Source organism: Phoenix dactylifera, unplaced genomic scaffold (genome assembly GCF_009389715.1).
Source record: "Phoenix dactylifera cultivar Barhee BC4 unplaced genomic scaffold, palm_55x_up_171113_PBpolish2nd_filt_p 000618F, whole genome shotgun sequence".
In the NCBI taxonomy this organism is placed as follows: Eukaryota; Viridiplantae; Streptophyta; class Magnoliopsida; order Arecales; family Arecaceae; genus Phoenix; species Phoenix dactylifera.
Window position 1 is genome coordinate 46,539 of NW_024068013.1, and position 21,476 is coordinate 68,014.

The 21,476-nt window shown below is 39.5% G+C and overlaps 1 protein-coding gene across 1 annotated transcript; it reads left to right on the forward strand.

Annotated features, from left to right (window-relative positions):
• Nucleotides 1–706: 706 nt before the first annotated feature.
• Nucleotides 707–6,704, forward strand: LOC103723744. The gene is made up of 4 exons (XM_008814765.3): nt 707–800; nt 882–1,012; nt 5,634–5,921; nt 6,372–6,704. Exons 1-4 carry the CDS (start codon nt 783–785, stop codon nt 6,424–6,426), a joined length of 492 nt encoding a protein of 163 aa, XP_008812987.3. The 5' UTR covers nt 707–782; the 3' UTR covers nt 6,427–6,704.
• Nucleotides 6,705–21,476: the final 14,772 nt, after the last annotated feature.

The following is a 21,476-nucleotide window of genomic DNA, read 5'->3' on the forward strand; positions in this document are numbered from 1 at the left end:
TAGGTGTTGGGTTTGACACGGAACAACTATTATAACTTATTTATATTTATGATTCTCTGGTTGTTTTTCTTGTTGATTTCATTTTCTTGATTGTTTACTACACATACTTGTCTTAAGCACCTCACATGCACTTGCAAAAGTTAGTTTTCCACTGACATATTCAATAAAACTTTTAAAAAACTCATTTCACCTCCCTTCCCTCCCCTCTCTCGGTTGCTTCTCTAGGCAACAGAAAACATTTTGAGACATGCATCTTGGGACCCACATAATACTGGCTTAGCAGCTCAACATATTTAACCACCCTTTTACATTGCACCAATTTCGGCAATTTATACTAATTTCCTCATGTCGTCTAGAAAAGGAAATTATTGGTGTGCTCAAAATCATGAGAAAATATGAGGATTAAGGGCCCCGTCATTCATTATAAAATAATAATAAAATAAAAATCATCACATTACTCAAGAAGATGTTACATTACATTACACCTAGCCAATTGATCCCACTTCCGTCGGAACCGAGTCATTCAACTGCTTCCTTTTGTCCACAAACGGTTCCACGGGTCGCTCCCCACCGCACAACTGCTATGTGCTTAGGGATCGCTTCCACCTTGCCACGTGTCGTTATTCCTGTCCTCTTCTGCCACGTGTTAACCACTCTTATCTCTTGCATGTCTATATAAACGTCTGAGAAGTACGATGCGAACAAAGAAACGGCTTCATTTTTTCCGTTTTGCAGCGCATTCTGTTGAACCTTTCTCAATCAGTAACTGTGAACCGCCGATCATGGCTTCAATAGCAGGGGTGAGGCCTCTTCCTCTCTTCTTTCTAAGTCCTTATTACTGTCATTGTTCTTACCTTTTTAATTTTCTTTTGATTATTTAGAGGTATTGGAGATCGGTGGCGAGTCAGGCCAGAGCGAATCGGTGGCTCACCACAGCGACGACGCCAAAGATGAAACCTTCAGCACCAGCTGCTGCTGATTTTGTGGACCATAACCATGGTGCCAAGTCAAGGTTATATTCTTGAAGATATATGGCTTCCTTTTTAATCCCTCTCAAAATCAAAGTATCACTTAACAGAAAGTTGCAGACTCCTAGTTTTAGAATTTTACATCCTAAGGAGATACAGATAATTTTTCATGCATAGAAAACTTGGTATGGAAATATATACTCTTTTTTTTTGGTTTCCTTGTGAAGTTGTTGAAGTATCCAATATTCTTTAGGAACCCCATGGGCAATGGCTATTCGATGTTGAGTAATCATGCATTTTTGATTAAAACAAGTAAAATAAGCCGAGTTCTTACAATCTATAATGAGGGAGAAGCTGTAATGTTGTTGTAAATCTGATGATAGTCTATACAATTTTAATTATTATTTTCATAAAGATATTAATCTACTAATGAATGTTCTTATGATTTGGAAGAATTAAAAAGAAAAGAAACATGAACCTTACCCTCCGTTTGGGAGTTTTGGGGAGAAAAGAAAAGAAAGGAAAACTTTAATGAGGAGGGAAAAGAAAAGAAAGGAATAGAATAGACTTTTCTCTCCTCTTGTTTGGAAGTTTTAGGAGGGAAGAGAAAGTACTTTCCTTCCTCTTATTTGGAAGTTTGGAGAGAAAAAAAAAGAAAGCATATCTTTTTAACACTTTTACTAAAATACCCTTATTATAAAAGAGGCATGCTTATGAGTAGAGGTGCAAATGGATCGGGTCAGACCGGGTCATGAGTGACCCCAACCCAACCTAGATCTTTGTTCAAGTCCTAATTTTAGACCCAAATCCAACCCACTAGAAAATCAGGTCGGGTCGGATTGGGTCCACTGCTACAATTTTTGACCTAAAGAGTCGAGGATATATTTGTCCTTTTAATTTGATACTTCTTTAATTTAAGGATAAAATAGGTATTACAAAAATTTTATTAAGTTCTAATTTCTTTCTCTCCAAATCCTCCCACTTATGGGAGGAAAGAAAGGAGAGAATTGGAGCCCAAAATTTTTTCCTCCTATTCCCTCCTATTCTTTTCCTTTCTCTCTCCTAAAAACCCTGAAACATCAAAAGTTTTGACTTTTCCTTCAATTCCATTCCTTTCTCCTCAATTCTAAGTTTTCAAACGGAGCCTTAGCATCAGGTGCGGATCCAAGATTTTTGTCCTCGAGGGCCCACATGATGTATTATGAAAAATTAAAAATAAATATACTTATGATAATAAAAATCTGTTATAGATACTTTCAATCTAACAAACTTGTTGACTAACAGTATATTAGAAAATATTTTATTCATCTTATCAAAAATTTGATATTAATTAATTATTATCATTTGTAGAATATTTTCTATAGATTTTTTTTAAAATTATTAAGCATATAACAATAATTTGTGCATGTACAAACATGATAAAATAATAAATGAATATGAAAACACTCCGTGTTTGATAAAGAATTTCTCTATGAAAACAATGGAAAAAAGAATGGAGGAAGGATACAACTATTAATGATAAATCTAATAACAATATTTGATAATACACAAGTAATTGGAATTAATTACCCTTAATGTTCTAGGACTATGAGATATCTTATTTTCCTTTCTCCATTCCTCTCTCTCTCTTCTAGTTGCATCCCATTAATAGATTGTAATGGAAATAAAAAATTATATATTTACCAAAAATATAAATGGAGTTGCTACATGGTTTCTTAGGGACTATCCATCCGTTCAACTAGCCAAAACCATGATTCATCATATGCTTGTGGATTTTCGTTAGTGCGAGTCCAATATATTGGCTTATGAGAGCCATATATTTTGCTCTACAAATGATATTTTGTAGAACTTCCATTAGCAAAAGAAAACATTGGATAAGATTAGTCAGAAGTGAAAAAACAAAATAATTAAAATAGAAATTATGTGACAAGGAAAGTTTGATAAAAGATAAGATAAATGGTTAGACAAGATCACAACCATTTCTTATGTGTGTAATATGTATCATACATGTAAATTAAATTCTAGATCTAGAATTTCTCTCTCTCTCTCTGTCTCTCTCTATGTGTGTGTGTGTGTGTGTGTGTGTATGTGTGTGTATATATATGTGTGTGTGTGTGTGTGTGTGTGTGTGTGTGTGTGCATGTATATGTATGCGTGAATATATGTAATTCTAGAAACAGAAGATGAATCTTGGTTTCAGTTAGTTGTGCATATATCTGTTTGAAACTGATGAATTTGAAGCGTGAGGGGAGTATCTTACTCCTTTCACTTCTCTTAGAAAAAAAAAAGAAAACATTGGATAAGATTAGTCAGGAGTGAAAAGACAAAATAATTAAAATAGAAATTATGTGACAGGGAAAGTATGATAAAAGATAAGGTAAATGGTTAGACAAGATCACAGCCATTAATTATATATGTAATATGTATCATACATGTAAATTAAATTCTAGATCTAGAATCTCTCTCTCTCTCTCTCTCTCTCTATGTATATATATATGTGAATGTATATATATATGCATGTATATGTATGTCTGTATGTACGTAATTCTAGAAACAGAAGATGAATGTTGGTTTCAGTTTGTTGAACATAGAGATAGTGCCTAGGAAACCTCGTGGCAACTCCATTGATGTTTACGGTAAAACTAAATTTCTATAGCTTTTTTTTTTTCTGAGAGAAGTGAAGGGAGTAAATACTCCCCTCACGCTTCAAATTCATTAGTTTCAAACAGACATATGCACAAGGATGTCCGTGTGCCTCAATCTGAGCCCCACGAGACAACTCAAAAGACCGACAGAACGTAGGAATCAGAATAAGACTTCAGAGAACCTCCAAGTCTAATGTTACCAAGAGTATGTAGTCACGATTGTTGTCAGTCTCAGATGTAGTTCAATTCTGCATGGGCATGTAAGAAAATCAATAGTGTTCTCCTTCCCAACCATTTGCATGGTTCCGTCCCATCACATTTATTCCTCCTCCCCTTAAACTAGTCGTACTACTTGAGGTGATTCAACCCCCAGAATGAAGTGTTAACGCTAAAGAAAGTTTCTAGCACCAGACTCCGCACATGAAACCATTTGTTTCTTTCCTCGTTGACGTTCATCTACCTGCTTCACTGTTTCCATTGCCGATTGAGCTTCGAACTGAAAAACCCGCTGGTTCCTTTCTTTCCAAATGCACCAGCAGCATCTAGATACTAAGCTTTCCGCTGCTGGTGATGACTTCTTCATGCTATTTCCTTCTCTCCATTTACCCCAGAGTTCGTGGTAAGATGATGGTGTCAACACTCACTTCAGTAGCTACATTGTAGATCAAATGGTCCGTTGTTTGCATACTATTTGAGCAGATGGGGCAGCAAGCTGGACCTCGTACATTCCCTTCTTCGTCAGATTCTCGGCTGTCAGGATTTTATTATTGTAACAAAGCCGTGCAAATAATTTAGCTTTCTCCGCTATAGGCAGCTTCCAAATAATATGGCAGAAGTGGGATATATACTATTCCCCCATGCATGAGGAAATGGTAGCATCGATTCACGGAGTAAGTGTTCCTGATCAGTCCCCATTTCCATGACCATTTATCCAAATTGTCCATTAGATTGACTGTTCTAAGGATAGATGATAGCTCTTGGAATTCCATTGTGGCTTGATGATTCAATGGGGTTCTGAAACTTGACAGCCATTCATTTTGTGCCAGAAAATTTGCTACACTAGATGACTGGATTGCAGTGAAGAAGAATAAAAGCGGAAAGTGTTGGTGCGGCATGCAGGATCATGAGTTGAATGCTTTTCTACCAATCCAAACATCTTGCCAAAATGACACTTTCTGTCCAGCTCCTAAAGATAAGGCGAAGCATTGCTTGAAGAGATTAAATGTGTTAAGAACACCTTTCCAGAACGGGAAAGCAATGTTTCTCAAATAACGAGATGGTTTGGACGGGAGCTTCTTGCCATAGTAGATGGCTCTGATCAGTGTGCACCAAGGTTATTTCTGCTGTTCCTCGTAGAACTTCACCACCATTTCATTAGAAGAGCCTGGTTTAAAGTGTTCAGGGGGAGAGAGAGAGAGAGAGCGTGCGATGGAAAAAAGAAAAATGATGTCTCATAATCCTGGAATATTCAGAATATTTCTTCTATCATAGTAAATGGATCTTCTTTTGTTCACCTTTCTTTTGTAGAAATAGCTAATCCAATTACTTTTGCATTATTTAATATTTTTGTTAGATTTACCACTGATAGTTGTATCGATGTTCCATTATTCTTCTGCATATTCACAAGTTATTGTTACGTGCTTAAAAAATGTAAAAAGTTCTAAAGAAAAAATTCTGTGAATACATAATAAATATAATCTTTTTTTGATAAAATGAATAAAATATTTTCTAGTATTCAGTTAGCAATAAGTATGTTAAATTGAAAAATAAATAAAAACTGTTTTTTGATATAAATATATTTATCTTTTCATAATACATTATCTCCGCCACCCCACCTCCCCAAAACAAAATCCTGGATCCTCCCTACATGAATGAACAATCTACATTTATAAAAGAAAGTTTTTCTTCCCTTGTTCGTGTGGGATAGGCACAAAAAGTACGAATTTTCAATTGAATCATACAAGCCTATCTCTGATTATAAACATTTTTCTATTTATTTATCTTTTGGTTATGGCAATAGGGCACTGAAGGGAGAGTATGCTCCAATCTATATTGTACTGGGGATGATGGTGCTGGCATTGTCGATCGGTACACACACTGCAAAGCAACAGTTGATGTACTCACCGAGCGTGCGAGTGAGCAAGAAGAAGAGGGAGGTGGTCGCAGAGGTGGAGGATCCAGACCAGGTCACTAGCGAGGCAAACCGGTTCATCAGCAAGTCTTTCTTTAGAAAGGTGGCCCATATTCAGGACTTCGACTCGATTCGTTCAGGAACTCCTGACCCCACTCGACCCAACCCCTTTAATCAGTACTCTCTCTCTCTCTCTCTCTCTCTCTCTCTCTCTCTCTCTCTTTCTTCATGCAACTATGATATTTGAACACTATAAACATCACATTCTTAAGGTTTGGCATTGTTAAATCATCAAATCATTTGATGATTGGATGCATCATCAGCCATCCGGTCATGTATGAGAATGTGTAAATAGATACAATCGAGAGATGCCTGCTAGTACAAACTCCATATGCTACATCTTGCTTGTATCTTCACACATCTTATTGTGTGATCAAGTGACTGATGCTGCATCGAATTATCAATTCATCCAATGACAATTGGAGGCCACTCCCACCCTTCAAGGATTGACCCCAGTGGGAGTGGAACCTCCGTCCCTGCGCTGAAGTGGCAAAGGGCGATCCCATATTAGCCATGCAGGAGGGATGCTTTTCTAATGATTACGTGTGTTCTCTTAATTTGTTGCAGACCACGCAATGTGGAGACTTTGGAGTCAGTAGGGGTGAATCCTCGTGGCCATTGAGCCCAAGGTTTTTATCTCCAGAAATCTTCTAGATATGTTTGTCTCTGCCCGTCCCTCTATATATGGTATGGCATCGATGTGCTGGTGTTTCTTTCCTTTTGATTTCTTTATTGCCTTGGGGTCATAGATTTAAGATGAATTTTGATTAATGTTGCAAGTGCCTTGTGGCTGGCGTTAGGATGAAGCATCCGCCGCCCAAGACTTCTTATAATGGTCAATTGAGAGTGTATGAAAACATGTAAAGTTTTCTTATATCAAAATTTGTACTATTTCATTTTAATGGTTCGCAATTCTCGGTAAAGTAAAATCATAACATGGTCACATGTGGACTTCAGCATCAAACACTATTTCGAGTGAAGCAGGAGCCTGCAGCAATTTAGTTTAGGTTCATCCATTCATATTCAAGAATTTTTTTGTAAGGCATGCAGGACTCTTCTATGTGTACTAGGAGAGGTTATTCCTCAACCACTATCCTACGCTCATCCTATCCTTGAGTAGATTGAGACACTGCTCGTGGAACCGGGACTGATCACTATAATCATGGAAATTTAGCGAGTGGATGTCGATTCTGCAAATCAAGGTTTGGTGGCAGGACTCCTATTACTTATTACTAACAGAAAGTGTATAAAAAACAATATTTTTATCTCCTTAAATCATTTTTTATTGGTTTGCATGATTCTGTGCTTGGATCACTGTCACTAACTAAAAGATTTATTCTAGCTAGCGGGGATGGTGATTTATGTTTGAAAAATACCACCTAGTTGAACAATGAAGATGTTAAACAATAGATTTTATTCCTGCTAGCGCAAAAGTACAAAAAAAAAAAAGATGAATGATAGCGGAGATGAATATTGGTAGCTAAGATAGAGAGTGCTAACTGGTTAAGTTGATAAAATCACTGGATGTTGGGGACCGATGACTTGGATTTGCGTTGTGCCGTCATCTTTTAATATCAACTCGGTTTGCTTCTAACCTAGTATTTTTAAATATGTAAAAAAATACCGAAAAATAGCCAGATGATAGTTATTTTGTGTTTGCATAATTACTATAAAGATTTTGTAAAATGGTGGCAACGTCACTGGGCCTGGTTGAGCCTAGGCATGAATCATATTTAGGTTTTAAACTTCAGGCCTGAGCCTAGTTCACAGGTAAAGTGAGCCTAACCTGACTTCGGTCTTTGGGAAATGTTTCATGCCTAGCCCTCCAATTAGGCCATAGTTTAATTTTGGTGGGTTTCCATGGCTGAAAAATTACTTTTTTTGGTCAAAATACATCTGTATGAATTAAAAAAATGAATATATAAAAAATAAGTAGGAATGTTTAGCACTTTAGTTCATAAAGTAGTTTCGATATGATTAGCCGCATATGTCACCATTTAATCAGCAAGCACTATCTTCGCGAAAAACATGTCACCCAATAAGAAACTTAAGTAAAAGCCAATCTCTCGCAATCATATACCAATGGGCCGGAAGTTTCAAATATTGGTAGATTTGATGACTATCTAATTACTATCAATGAGTCCCCTTCAAAAATAATGTGGGATGCCACTAGAAGGTTTGTCACATTCGTCATTAATCCTTCCTAAGCAGCATGTAATTTGGCCATTCATACCATTGCTTCAAAAATTTTGACTCCGCCTCGTACTACTAACGCCCTATTTGGACTTTTGATAACAAAATTGGGCCTCCAAACTCTCCTTTATCCAAAACACTAGCATCAACTCCTAATTGAGGCTTAAGGCCAAGTGAAGTTTTTTTGGGTCAGATTGCTTAGGCTGCTTCAGTTGTCTCAGTTCATTGACACCCCTGGAGTCCTGATCCACTCACTACAATGCAACCTAAACCTTTCTTTACCTTAGGCCTTCCTAGATCATTATCGACCTCAATAGTAGGTCAGGTAAAGGGAAATCTTATCAAAGTTACAAATGGTCTCACCCGATCAAGTAATAATATCAATGTAACAAGAAAGTATGATATACTTTTACCCAATAAGGTTGTTACTGTGGGTGTTAGCAAGGCTACATCTACGCGAGACTCCGAGCCTCCTTTGCAGTAGTACCAATGCACCCTCTTCATCTCTGTAGTTGTCGAGGGGCCAACATGAATCTCATGGCCGGGAAGGCCAAGATTACCAAGCACCTAGTGTAAGGATGCCAAGGGGATGAATTCGGTGTAGGTAGATAAAAAATCAAAATCGAAATTGAAATTCATTATTGCCTCTCCCACCGAAAATGAATGGTTTTTGAAATAAAAAACCACAAACACGATCGAAAAGAATCACATAACCAAAATTGAACCCAAAAAACTAAAAATTATTTAATTTTTTTATTCATTTCAAAATTTTTACATATAAATAATTAAATTAAAGATTTACACTAAATATAAAGAGAGCTAGAATTATCTAATGGCTATTCTCATAGAATTAAAAATTTGCATTTATATTAAATATAAAGGGTCTTAAGGCTATTCAATCTCTAGCATATTCTATTTTGGGTTAGATTTCAAATTCGGTGTCGGATTTGACTTCGGATCGGAGAATCACCAAAATTAAAATCGAATAATTTTTAATTTTTAAACATATTACTAAAACCATCTCTGTTTAATTTTGGTTAAAACTGCCCTATTTAATTTAGAGATCGATAAAATATTTGGATATCCTGTTGACATTCCTAATTCCGTGCTGGCTCCATTCCTACTTCGTTAGTGGTTTATTGGAGTTCGGGTCCCAAGTTATCATTTTGTGAGTGTGCGTAAGTATTATATCTATACTATATAATAATATACGGAGGCTTGCCTGTCTTTTATTTTAAAAAAATAAACATTATTGTTGGACTATCCTTTTTCAATGGTTCAGGAAAAGAGGGAAGTAGGATGGTCAAATGTTCTAAAAGTTTCTTGCAATATAAGCTGTTCCTTCAAATGAGTACATTGCTCAATGATCCCTCCCTACAGGGCAACCCAAGAGTTCTTTGTTTGTTAAAACATAAGAAAAGTGAACATGGGCCTCCCCCAAACCGTACAAAGGAAAGGGATATGAGCATGTTTGGCTAGGATAGGTTCGGATTTGAAATAGGAACGAGAATGAGTGACTTCTATTTCAGTCATTTGATTGGAAGAAATTTTATTTCTATTTCTATTGCAGAAGAGAATGAGAATGTTTTAATCTTCCAAAACTCATTTCCGACTTTTTTAGTATTCAAATCTCATTTCGATTCCGATTTTGGTCATGAACCAAATACTTCAAGGGCTATGACTTTTCCGATTTCTATTCCAATTCATTCTGATTGTGATTTTCATTCCAATTTTGATTTTGGCTGTAAACCAAATGCACCCTAAAAAGTTACCAAAGGAAGTCTTATATCTTGTTATTGCTCGAGTTTGTTTCAATAGTGCAAAAAGTGTTGCTTGATGCACCTTCTAAGCTAGAAGTTCGACAATTTTCAGGAAAAACTAATAGGTCCTCCCATGCCAGAGTCTGATTTAACTACATTTGAAGCACCATTAAAATTGTGAACCAATCAACTTGTACTCGGCTTCCCTGATATCTCAGAGATTGATGCAGCTCATCAGCAGTGCACATCTGCTTTTACTTGAAAAATACAAGTAGCCTTTAAAAAGTCCGATTTTAAGTGTGTAAGTGGGTCCAACCCACTTGAGGAGGCCCAATAACCCATTAGGGCTTGATCATTGTTTTTTTTAGGACCACATGGGAGAGCATGTGATGAAATAAAATAAAAAAAAGGGACATGTGAACCTGGGGGCTGGCAGCTGAGAAACAAAAGAAAGAAAGGGAGCCAAGGGGTGCATGACAAAAGGACAGAGGGCAACTTGCAGCAGCAGTGAATGAGATTTGCATGCCGAATGGAGAAGAAGAAAGGAACTCAAAACAGGTTTTTTTTCCTTTGCCTTTCTTGGGTGTCGTTTTTCATACGGTGATTTAACAAATTAGGTTTCTATCTAAGAATTATATTGGATGCTATAGGGAGTTGTAGTATTCATTGTTAGGGATCTCATTACATTCTTAGGTTCATCACATTGTGGTGGTTTGGATGAGATCATTGTTACTTTTAAGGAGGTGATATTAGAGTTTTCCCAATTTGTTATAAACTCAAGTTTTGGGCATAAACTTGAGGAATGTAAATTCTATATTTATTATAGTGGATTGATTGGATTTGCCTCGTGATTTTTTTCCTCTACACTAGAGGGTTTTCCACGTAAATTTTGGTGTGTTCTTCTTTTGCTCTCAAGGTGTTTGATATATTGCTTGTGTGAATATTGTTTCTAGTTGGCTTTGGTTTTGGCTTAGTTTATTCTGCAATATTTCTATTTTGGACCCAACAATTGGTATCAGAGCTGAGATTGTGTGGGTGTGGAGAAATTGTGGAAGTAGATGGAGAATTCTTCTGATACCATGATGAAACTTAGTGCTTCTAATTATTCTATTTGGAAGCCTATGATGGAGGATATCCTTTACTGTAAAGATTTACATAAGCCCATTGAAGGTGCTAATGCTAAACCAAAGGACATTAGTGATAGTGACTGGAAGAAGATGCATAGGAAAGCTATTGGGTATATCAGACAATGGATTGATCTCAGTGTGTTCCATTATGTATCTCAAGAGACAGATGCCTACAGTCTTTGGATGAAGTTAGAGGGTCTCTATGAGAGGAAGACATCCCAAAACAAAGTCTTTGCAATTAGGAGGCTTGTGAATTTGAAGCTGAAAGAGAGAAGATCTGTTGCTGAGCATTTGAATGAGTTCCAAGACTTGGTGAATCAGTTGACCACAATGAAGATAGTGGTAGATGATTAGTTGTAGGCATTATTACTGTTGAGTTCATTGCCTAATAGTTGGGAGACTTTGGTGGTGTCACTTAGCAACTCTGCTCCTGATGGGGTGCTACAACTTACTCTGGTGAAAGATAGCTTGTTTAATGAAGAAACAAGAAGAAGAGACATGGGTAAGGACAATGCACAGGCTCTTATTGCAGAAAACAGGAGAAGAGGTAAGAGTAGAGATTTTAAGGGGTGCAGTACTTCCAGAAGTCAGTCTAGTACAAAAGGAAAAATCAAGTGTTACTACTGTAATAAAGAGGGTCATATGAAGAAACACTGCAAGGCTTGAAAAAAAAAATGAAAGAGGAAAAGAATCAGAAGAAGGCCAACAATGAAGACACCACTACTTGTGTGTCAGATGAAGCAGTGGCAGTTCTCTGTGTGGGAGAGGACCAGTATTGTCATGTTGCAGATCCCGATGTGGAGTGGCTAATTGACTCAGTATGTTCCTGTCATATCACTCCAAGGAGAGAGCTCTTCATTAACAGAGCAGATAAATTTGGCAGGGTGAAGATGGAAAATGACAGTTATGCTGATATTGTGGGAATTAGTGATATCTATTTTGTTACCAATGTTGGGCTCTTTTACACTCAAGGATGTGCGACATGTTCCAAATATACGTCTGAATCTGATCTCTATTAATGCTCTTGATATAGTTGGGTATGATAATTATTTTGGCAACAGGAGATGGAAACTATCAAGGGGGTCAATGGTATTTGCTAGAGGAAAGCTTTGTTGCACACTTTGTAAAACACAAGTAAAGTTGTGCAGTGGTACAATGAATATGACTGAAGACGATGCTTTACCAGATCTGTGGCACAGACAGCTGGCTCACATGAATGAGAAGGGATTGCAGATTTTGGGAAGAAAGTCCCTCATTCCTTTCCATACAAGTATTTCATTGAATCCCTGTGATTACTGTTTACTTGGCAAGCATCATAAAATTTCTTTTCAGAAAGCCTCTAGTAGAAAATCCAATATATTGGATTTGGTATATTCTGATGTGTGTGGTCCCATTGAAGTAGAGTCCTTAGGTAGCCGTAAATATTTTATTAGCTTTATTGATGATGCTTCACGAAAAGTGTGGATTTATATTTTAAGAACAAAAGACCAGGTATTTCAGTGCTTCAAGCAGTTTCATGCCTTGGTGGAGAGAGAAATAGAGAAGCAATTGAAGTGTCTTTGTACAGATAATGGAGGTGAGTATACATCTAATGAGTTTGAGAATTACTGTTCAGAGCATGGTATTAGACATAAGAAAACAGTTCTTGGTACCCCACAGCATAATGGTATTGCAGAGAGGATGAATCGCACCATTATAGAAAAGGTTAGATGCATGTTGAGGATAGCTAAACTGCCTAAGTTATCTGGGGTGAAGCTGTACTTACTGCGTGCTACTTAATCAAATGGTCTCCATCTATTTCTTTAGGTTTTGATATTCCTGAAAAAGTGTGGACAGGGAAGGATGTTTCCTACTCTCATTTGAAGGTATTTGGGTGCAAGACATTTACACATGTGCCTAAGGAACAACGAGCAAAGCTTGATGATAAAGCTATTCCTTACATATTTGTTGGTTATGGAGGTGCAGAATTTGGCTACAGGCTATGGAATCTAGAGAAGAAGAAGATCATCAGAAGTATAGATATGGTTTTTCCTGAAGACCAGATCTTGGCAGACTTTGAAAAAGTAGAAAAGCCCAGTCAAATAGTTGAAGGTATTCCTGACTTTACATCTATATCCTTGCCTCCAGAAAGTGCCACTGATAGAGAAGAGATGCAAGTTGAAGACCAAGGTGATGAGCGAGTTGTTGATGAGGACAATTTGTTTGAGCAGAGGGAACAGTCTACTCTGCCAGAGAGTGTTGAGCAGGGGAAGCAGCCTACTGTGGTAGAGCCTCAGGTTAGGAGGTCTACCAGGGAGCATTGTCCATCAACTAGATATCCTGAATCAGAGTTTATTTTGCTTACTAAAGAGGGGGAGCTAGAGAGCTTTTAGGAAGTGCAGACTCATAAGAACAAGCAGAGCTGGGTAAAGGTTTTGCAGAAAGAGATGAGTTCTCTACAGAAGAATGACACTTATGAGTTGGTAGAGCTTCCTAAAGGTAAAAGGGCTCTAGGAAATAAATGGATGTTCAAGCTAAAGATGGATGGTGAAAAGCTAGTGAGGTACAAAGCTCGATTGGTGGTAAAAGGCTTCAAGCAGAAGAAAGGTATTGACTTTGATAAGATATTCTCTCCAATTGTCAAGATGAGTTCCATTCGAGTTGTTCTGAATTTGGCAGCTATCTTGAACTTGAGCAGTTAGATGTGGAGACTGCTTTTCTCCATGGTGATTTGGAGAAAGAGATCTACATGGTTCAGCTAGAAGGATTTGAGGTAAAAGAAAAAGAGCACATGGTTTGCAGGTTGAAGAAGAGTCTATATGGGTTAATGCAGACTCCAAGTCAATAGTATAAGAAGTTTGATTCATTCATGGTGGGTCATGGCTATACCAAGACAGAAGTAGATCATTTTGTGTATGTCAGAAAATTTTCTGGCGGTAAATTCATTATTCTTCTATTATATGTAGATGACATGTTGATAGTAGGACAAGATGTTCAGTTGATTCACAGTCTGAAGGCAGAGTTGTTCAAGTACTTTGACATAAAAGACATTGGTGCAGCACAACAGATTTTGGATATGCAGATTTTTCGTGACAGGAAAGCCAAGAAGCTGTGGTTATCACTGGAGAAGTATATTGAGCGGGTACTTAAAAGGTTTAACATGAAGCAGGCTAAATCAGTCAGTACACCTCTTGGTAGTCACTTCAGACTGAGTAAGAATACTTGTCCTTCTACAAAGGAAGAGAAAGATAGCATGGCAGTAGTTCCTTACTCCTTTGCAGTCGGAAGTTTGATGTATGCTATGGTTTGCACACACCCAGACATTGCTCATGCTGTTGGAGTTGTTAGCAGGTTTCTTGTTAATCCTGGGAAAGATCACTGGCAAGCAGTGAAGTGGATTTTCAGATACTTGAGAGGTAGCTCCAAGATGTGCTTGACTTTTGGGGGCTCAAAACCAATTTTGGAGGGCTATACAGATTCAAATATGGTAGGTGACCTTGATGGAAGAAAATCAACTTCAGGGTATTTATTTACTTTTGCATGGGGAGCTGTATCTTAGCAGTCAAAACTACAGAAGTGTGTTGCCTTATCTACCATTGAGGCTAAGTATATTGCAGCTACTGAAGCAGGAAAAGAGATACTTTGGATGAGACGGTTTCTCCAAGATTTGGGTTTGAAGCAAGATGAGTACGTAGGTCATTGTGATAGTCAAAGTGTATTAGACTTGAGCAAGAATGCTACATATCATTCACGCACGAGGCACATAGATGTAAGATAGTATTGGCTACATCAGGTAGTTACAGAACAGTTAGTACCACTACAGAAGATTCACACTGACAAGAACCCAGCTGATATGATGATAAAAGTTGTGACAAAAAGAAGCTAAAACTTTGTGCCGGATTGGCTGACATGGATTCTAACTAGCAAGTTAGAGTATAATCACCTTCCTTTGTGGGCTGGAGAGGGAGATTGTAAGTGGGTCCAACCCACTTGAGGAGGCCTAATAGCCCATTGGGGCTTGATCTTTGTTTTTTTAGGACCGCATGGGAGAGCGCGTGATGAAATAAAAAAAAGGGACGCGTGAATCTGGGGGCTGGCAGCTGAGAAACAAAAGAAAAAAAAGGGAGCTAAGGGGTGCGTGACAAAAGAACAGAGGGCAACTTGCAGCAGCACTAAATGAGATTTGCACGCCAAACGGAGAAGAAGAAAGGAACCCAAAACATGTTTTTTTTCTTTGCCTTTCTTGGGTGTGGTTTTTCACACAGTGATTTAACAAATTGGATTTCTATCTAAGAGTTATATTGGATGCTATAGGGAGTTGTAGTATTCATTGTTAGGGATCTGCTACAATCTTGAGTTCATCACATTGTGGTAGTTTGTGTTGCCCAGATAGACAACCCAAGAGGGGGGGGGTGAATTGGGTTTTAAAACAATTTGGATAATTTAAAACGTTATGGATGATTAATTAAAAACTATGCCAAGTTATTTAATTAATTACTATGTGCTGTGAGCAATATGAAATGAGAAGAGGAAGAGACAATCAATCACAAACACAAGTTTTATAGTGGTTCGGAGCTATCCCTTGCTCCTACGTCCACTCCCCAAGTTTCTCTTGGGAATACACTATAACCCCCTTGGATTACAGCCGGTTGTTTTGCAAGCTCACAACCAAACTTGTTGTTTTACGAGCTAACAACGAACTCGGTCGGTTTTCCCAGGCTCACCGACTAGAACCAACCCCGATTGTTTTCCCGGGCTCACAATCAAACCCTTTCACACGTTGGTTTTAAAACTGGCTCACCAACTAACCTTTATCCCCTTGATTCAATCCCCCGATTGAACCAAGTAAATACACGTAGTAGAAAGAAAACAGAAAATAAGCTTCTCAAAAGCAGGTATGAAACAATATATTCAAGGATGAGTTTAGAAGCCCTCAAACGCTTTTAAGCTTAAGTAGAGGAATGGCTTCTTGACTCTGGTCTCCTCTTGGATGAGTGATCGACTTGAATGTAGGAGGAGGAAGCTTTGAATGCTGGGGAGAAGTTGGTGGCGCAGTAAATGCTGATCTCCCCTTTTTCTCGTTGAAGAGCACTTGCAAAGCTTGAAGACTTGAATGCTTGGAGTGGAATGTATGTTCTCTATTTTGCTACAGTCTTCTGTGGCTATTTAAGCCAACCCCCACGGAAACTAGCCGTTACTCCACTTTTTCTGGCCGTTCTGCACACTCTGCGCAGCCTGACAATGTGACCGTTGGTGGGTTGGAGTCGACTCGCGCGATCAGGAGTCGACTCGGCTGTAGCGGGAGTCGACTCAAGCTTTTCAGGAGTCGACTCGGCAACTGTTCCAAGTTTGAATTAAAGTTGCCGTCACGACTGGGAGTCGACTCGTCTTGGCCCGGAGTCGACTCGCCAACTTCTGGCGCTGACCTGGCAATTTTGGAGTCGGCTTTTCCTCTGTAGACCGTGGATACAAATTTGAATTTTGCCCTCTCGAGTCGACTCGACTGTCCTGGGAGTCGACTCGAATCTCAGAGCCCGAACTCCCGATTCTCTGTCTTTTGGCTCATCCAGTCTTGGAGTCGACTCGAACTTCCTTGGAGTCGACTCGGCTCTCAGTTTCCGAAAGTTGGTCTTCTGCCTTTTGACGTGAAGCTTGTCTTGGTGTCGACTCGAGCTGTCTGGGAGTCGACTCGAATCTCAGTGGCAGTAACATGGTTTTCTCTGTTGATGGTCGCACAATCTTGGAGTCGACTCGCGTAATGCGGGAGTCGACTCGAATCTCAGAGTCCATAAAACACTCTCTGACTTTTTCTTTGTGCACCGGTGGGAGTCGACTCGCGTTCCACTGGAGTCGACTCGAATCTCAGATCTGAAAGACTGCTCTTCTATCCTTCTGTCTGTTTTCAGTCGGAGTCGACTCATACTGATTAGGAGTCGACTCGAGCTCGTGCCAGTGACCTTGATACGCTTGGAGTCGACTCGTGAAACTCGGGAGTCGACTCGAGTCTCAGACATTGGTTCAGCAGACTTCTTAACTTATCCAAAATACTGTAAACCATGTCTAGAAACACTTGAGCAGGATTTTCACTGAAACACTCAATTGAATTCATTAGTAATCACACGATATACTCAAATGCTTTGAGCTCATCAAAATCAAACGGGGTTTTAATCAATCACTCCACAATCTCCCCCTTTTTGATGATGACAAAACTTTGAGTATACGTAAAATGAATTGCTCAATAAATAATGAAATAAAATTCACAAGTGAATTCAAATGTCTGAAAATTTAATTTATCCAAGTTTGAAAGGTGTGAAACATTTAAATTTCGGAGTTAAAGCTCCCCCTTTCATTTGGAATTATATAAGCCTCCATATTATGCAATCAATTGTTTGGCTTATATGTTATCAATGATTTATCTTGATTAAAATTCAGATTCTCCCCCTCAACATATGCATTCAACTAGTTTTAGTTTTCTGAATTTCCTTTTAATGCTTTGAAATTTTTGAACTGAATTTTTTGTTTTTAGAGGGAAAATCTGTCAATTTGTTCTTGAGTACGATTAAGCTAATCTCCGAATATCCCTTGAATAGATTCTGGAGATTACTCCATTAGGAGCCCCAAAAGAGAGATAATGAGCCTCGAGGTACCGAATCCACTTAGAACAAATTTGTGTGTGTTTTTAAGAGTTCTTTTACATATTTTAACCATATTTCTCCCCTTATTACATATTTTATACATATTTCTCCCCCTTTTTGTCATCATATCAAAAAGGAGGTAATCACACACACAATCAATGGCACAAATGGCACAATCAAACATCAAATGGCACAGTCAATTGGCACAGAAATAAAGATAAGATGTCTACTCATTGTATTGATATGAAGGTGAATACATTTGAGCATACTATAAGTAAGGCAAAAACAATACAAAAGAAGATAAAACACAACTCAAAATCATCTATGTCCTCCTCGAGGATGTAGCTCCCCCTCTCGAGGATGTAGCTCCTCCTCTCGAGGATGTAGCTCCTCCTCTCGAGGATGCGTCTCCTCCTCTGGAGGATGTGGCTCCTCCTCCCAATCTGCTCCGCTCCATGAGGAGGGCGACTGCCTCTGTGACATGGCTAAGCTGTGTGATGATAGACGAGGTGGCTCTGCTGTGCATAGTGGAGAGCTCAGTCACCGACGTCTGAAGCCCAGTCACTGAGGTCTGAAGTGCGTCCAGCTTGCCGACAATCACATTCGACAAGCGCTCGGCCCCCTCGGTAGTGGTGTGCATGTCACGGCCTATCTCCTCTCGAAACTGTCGAGTGGTGCTCTTGATCTCCCTCATGTTGCGGAACTGGGCCTGCATCAAATCCCTGATATTATATATCTCTTCCCGCACTTTAGCCGTCATGTCTGTCACGGCTGTCAAGGATGGCACCAATGCGGAGGATGGAGTGGGTGCAGGAGTGGGTGCTGGCACGGAACCTCGGAGCTCCCGGAGCAGCTCGTCCCTCAAATCTCGGACGATCTCCTGCCGCAGCTCTCGGAGCTGCTCTGGATCAATACGGACCTCCATAGATGGTGGAGCTGAGGAGGAAGGTCCGGCAGAGGTGGTAGGAGCAGGAGGAGTGGATGGAAGGTCTGGATGATGTGGAGAGTCTGGGTAATCAGAGTCTGGCTCAGGACTGGGTGATGGTCTGGTGGTCTGAGCAGTGAGAGTGGACTTCCTAACCCAGATCCCGTCTTTCTTCCGAAATTCCATCCTGTGCATGGTCCCCGTACCCAAGCGATCAGTCCATCGCAAGGCACGAGAGGGTTCCCTCTCAGGAATGGAAATTTCGTACTGCCTAAACAGGAGAGTGAATATCATCCCGTATGGGAGGGAGAGCCTAGGTCTATCTAAAGGCTCACACATATACCTATAAATCAGCTTGGGGAAGTTGACCGGGGTGTCCTGAAGAATGTAAAACATAATAGCTAGGTCCCTCTCATTCACAAAATCAAATCTTCCTGTCTTAGGGAAGATGGACCTGGATAGAATGCTCAAGAGGATTCTCACTTCAATAGGAAGTGAGCTAGCAGATACCTCATCTAGGGGGGACTGAGGTGGCTGCCCTAAGACGATCGTAAGGGCCTCAAATCTATCCTCAGGATGTGCAGGAGCTACCCCTACCAGTGGGAGGTGGAGGATATGGGCAACGAGATCCTCCGTGACACGTAATGGGACACCTAATACCGTGCCCTCAATACCTCCATCTCCCCGATGGACGGTACTATAGAACTCTTGAACTAGGCCAGGATAGGTGGGAAGGTCCAAGGTGAGGAAGTACTCTAGACCCTGGGCTCTAAGCCTATCGCCTATGGTGAACCCTTCCCGGGAGAGGAAGTCAAAATCGACATACCTCCCGGTGGAGACGGCCTTCCCGGCCAATGGCCTAACATGAACCTCCCTAGGCGGGGAACGATCCGGAGGTGGTTGCCTCGCGGGATCATGCCGCGCCTTGGAGCGCCGCTCGGGAACGGCCGCGGGACGGGACCTCTTCCTAACGACGGCCTTACGAGGCATCTTGACCTAAACGGGAATAAAAATACCTTGAGGACGATGAAGGACGGACAGAGGAAGCTCGGGACGGACCGGAAATGACCTAGGAACGGATGGAAACTCAATGTCCGGCGAAGAATCGACGGGAAAAAGGCTTGGAGACGATCGGGGATGACCTAGGAGTCGGCTCTAGGGCTTTGTGAACAGTGGCGGCTTGAGGAAAAGTGTTTGCGAAACGACAAACCTAGGGTTAAAAAGTCGGATCCCGACTGCGAGTCGACTCCCCTGAGTCGCGAGTCGACTCGACCTCGAGTCGACTCCAGAATATGCGCGAGTCGACTCCCCTTTTGCTGCCAGCTTTGCGAGTCGACTCCCGCAAATGCGCGAGTCGACTCCCCCTTAGGAGCCGGCTCTGAAACTTACTCGAGTCGTCTCTAACCTTGGCACGCACTTAAAACTCTTGCTATAATCGCGCCAAATGAGGGAAAATCACCTAATTAAGGACTGATATGATGATCATTGAATAGAAACTCTCTTTTAACCTCATTCTCATCATCAAAATCAATTAATCTAGTGGTAACTCCCACTAGGATGGATCAATCACTCCTAATCCCCTTCTAAGCACACTAAATCTCTCTTCACTTAGGGGTTTTGTGAAAATATCTGCTAATTGATTATCAGTACACACAAAGTGGAGTGACACATCACCATTCAATACATGATCTCTTATGAAGTGATGTCTTATCTCAATGTGTTTAGTTCTTGAGTGTTGAATTGGATTTTTAGTTAGATTTATGGCACTTGTGTTATCACAATTAATGGGGATTTCATCTTGTTTAATGCCATAATCTTCTAATTGTTGTTTAATCCATAAGATTTGAGCACAACAACTCCCGGCTGCAACATATTCAGCTTCTGCAGTGGATAATGCAACCGAGTTTTGTTTCTTGCTAAACCATGAGATTAGGTTTTCTCCTAGAAATTGACAAGACCCGCTGGTACTTTTTCTATCAAGTTTACATCCAGCGAAGTCTGAATCTGTGTACCCTATTAAGTTTAGGCTAGATTCTTTAGAGTACCACAGTCCTATGTTCTTAGTTCCTATTAAGTATTTAAAGATTCTTTTAACTGCAGCTAGGTGTGATTCTTTAGGATTAGCCTGATATCTAGCACACATGCACACACTAAACATAATATCAGGTCTACTTGCAGTAAGATACAGTAAAGAACCTATCATACCTCTATAAAGTTTTTGATCGACGGATTTACCTGATTCATCTTGGTCTAACTTACATGATGAGCTCATGGGGGTGCTGATTGATTTGTTTCCCTCCATATCAAACTTCTTGAGCATCTCCTTGATATATTTTACTTGATTGATGAAGATGCCTTCTTCAGATTGTTTGATTTGAAGCCCGAGGAAGTAGTTCAGTTCTCCCATCATGCTCATTTCAAACTCACTCTGCATCAAATCAGCAAATTCTTCGCAGAGGCGATTGTTAGTGGCACCGAAAATGATATCATCAACATAAATCTGTACTAACAACATATCCTTATTTTGTCTTTTCAGAAATAATGTTGTGTCTACATTTCCCCTAGAGAATTCATGTTCTAATAGGAATTTACTAAGTCTCTCATACCATGCTCTAGGTGCTTGTTTTAACCCATAAAGTGCTTTGTTTAGTTTATACACATGATTAGGGTATTGATGATTTTCGAAACCAGGAGGTTGTTCTACATACACCTCCTCATTAATATACCCATTTAAAAATGCACTCTTTACATCCATTTGAAATAGTTTGAAATCTTTAGAGCATGCATATGCTAATAATAGTCTAATAGCCTCAAGTCTAGCTACGGGAGCAAAGGTTTCATCAAAGTCTATACCTTCTTCTTGATTATAACCCTTTGCTACTAGTCTAGCCTTATTCCGTATAACAATTCCATTTTCATCTAGCTTATTTTTATATATCCATTTTGTACCAATAATTGGATATTCAGAAGGTCTCTCTACTAGATCCCACACTTTGTTTCTAGTAAATTGGTTTAGTTCTTCTTGCATTGCATTTATCCAATTTACATCATTT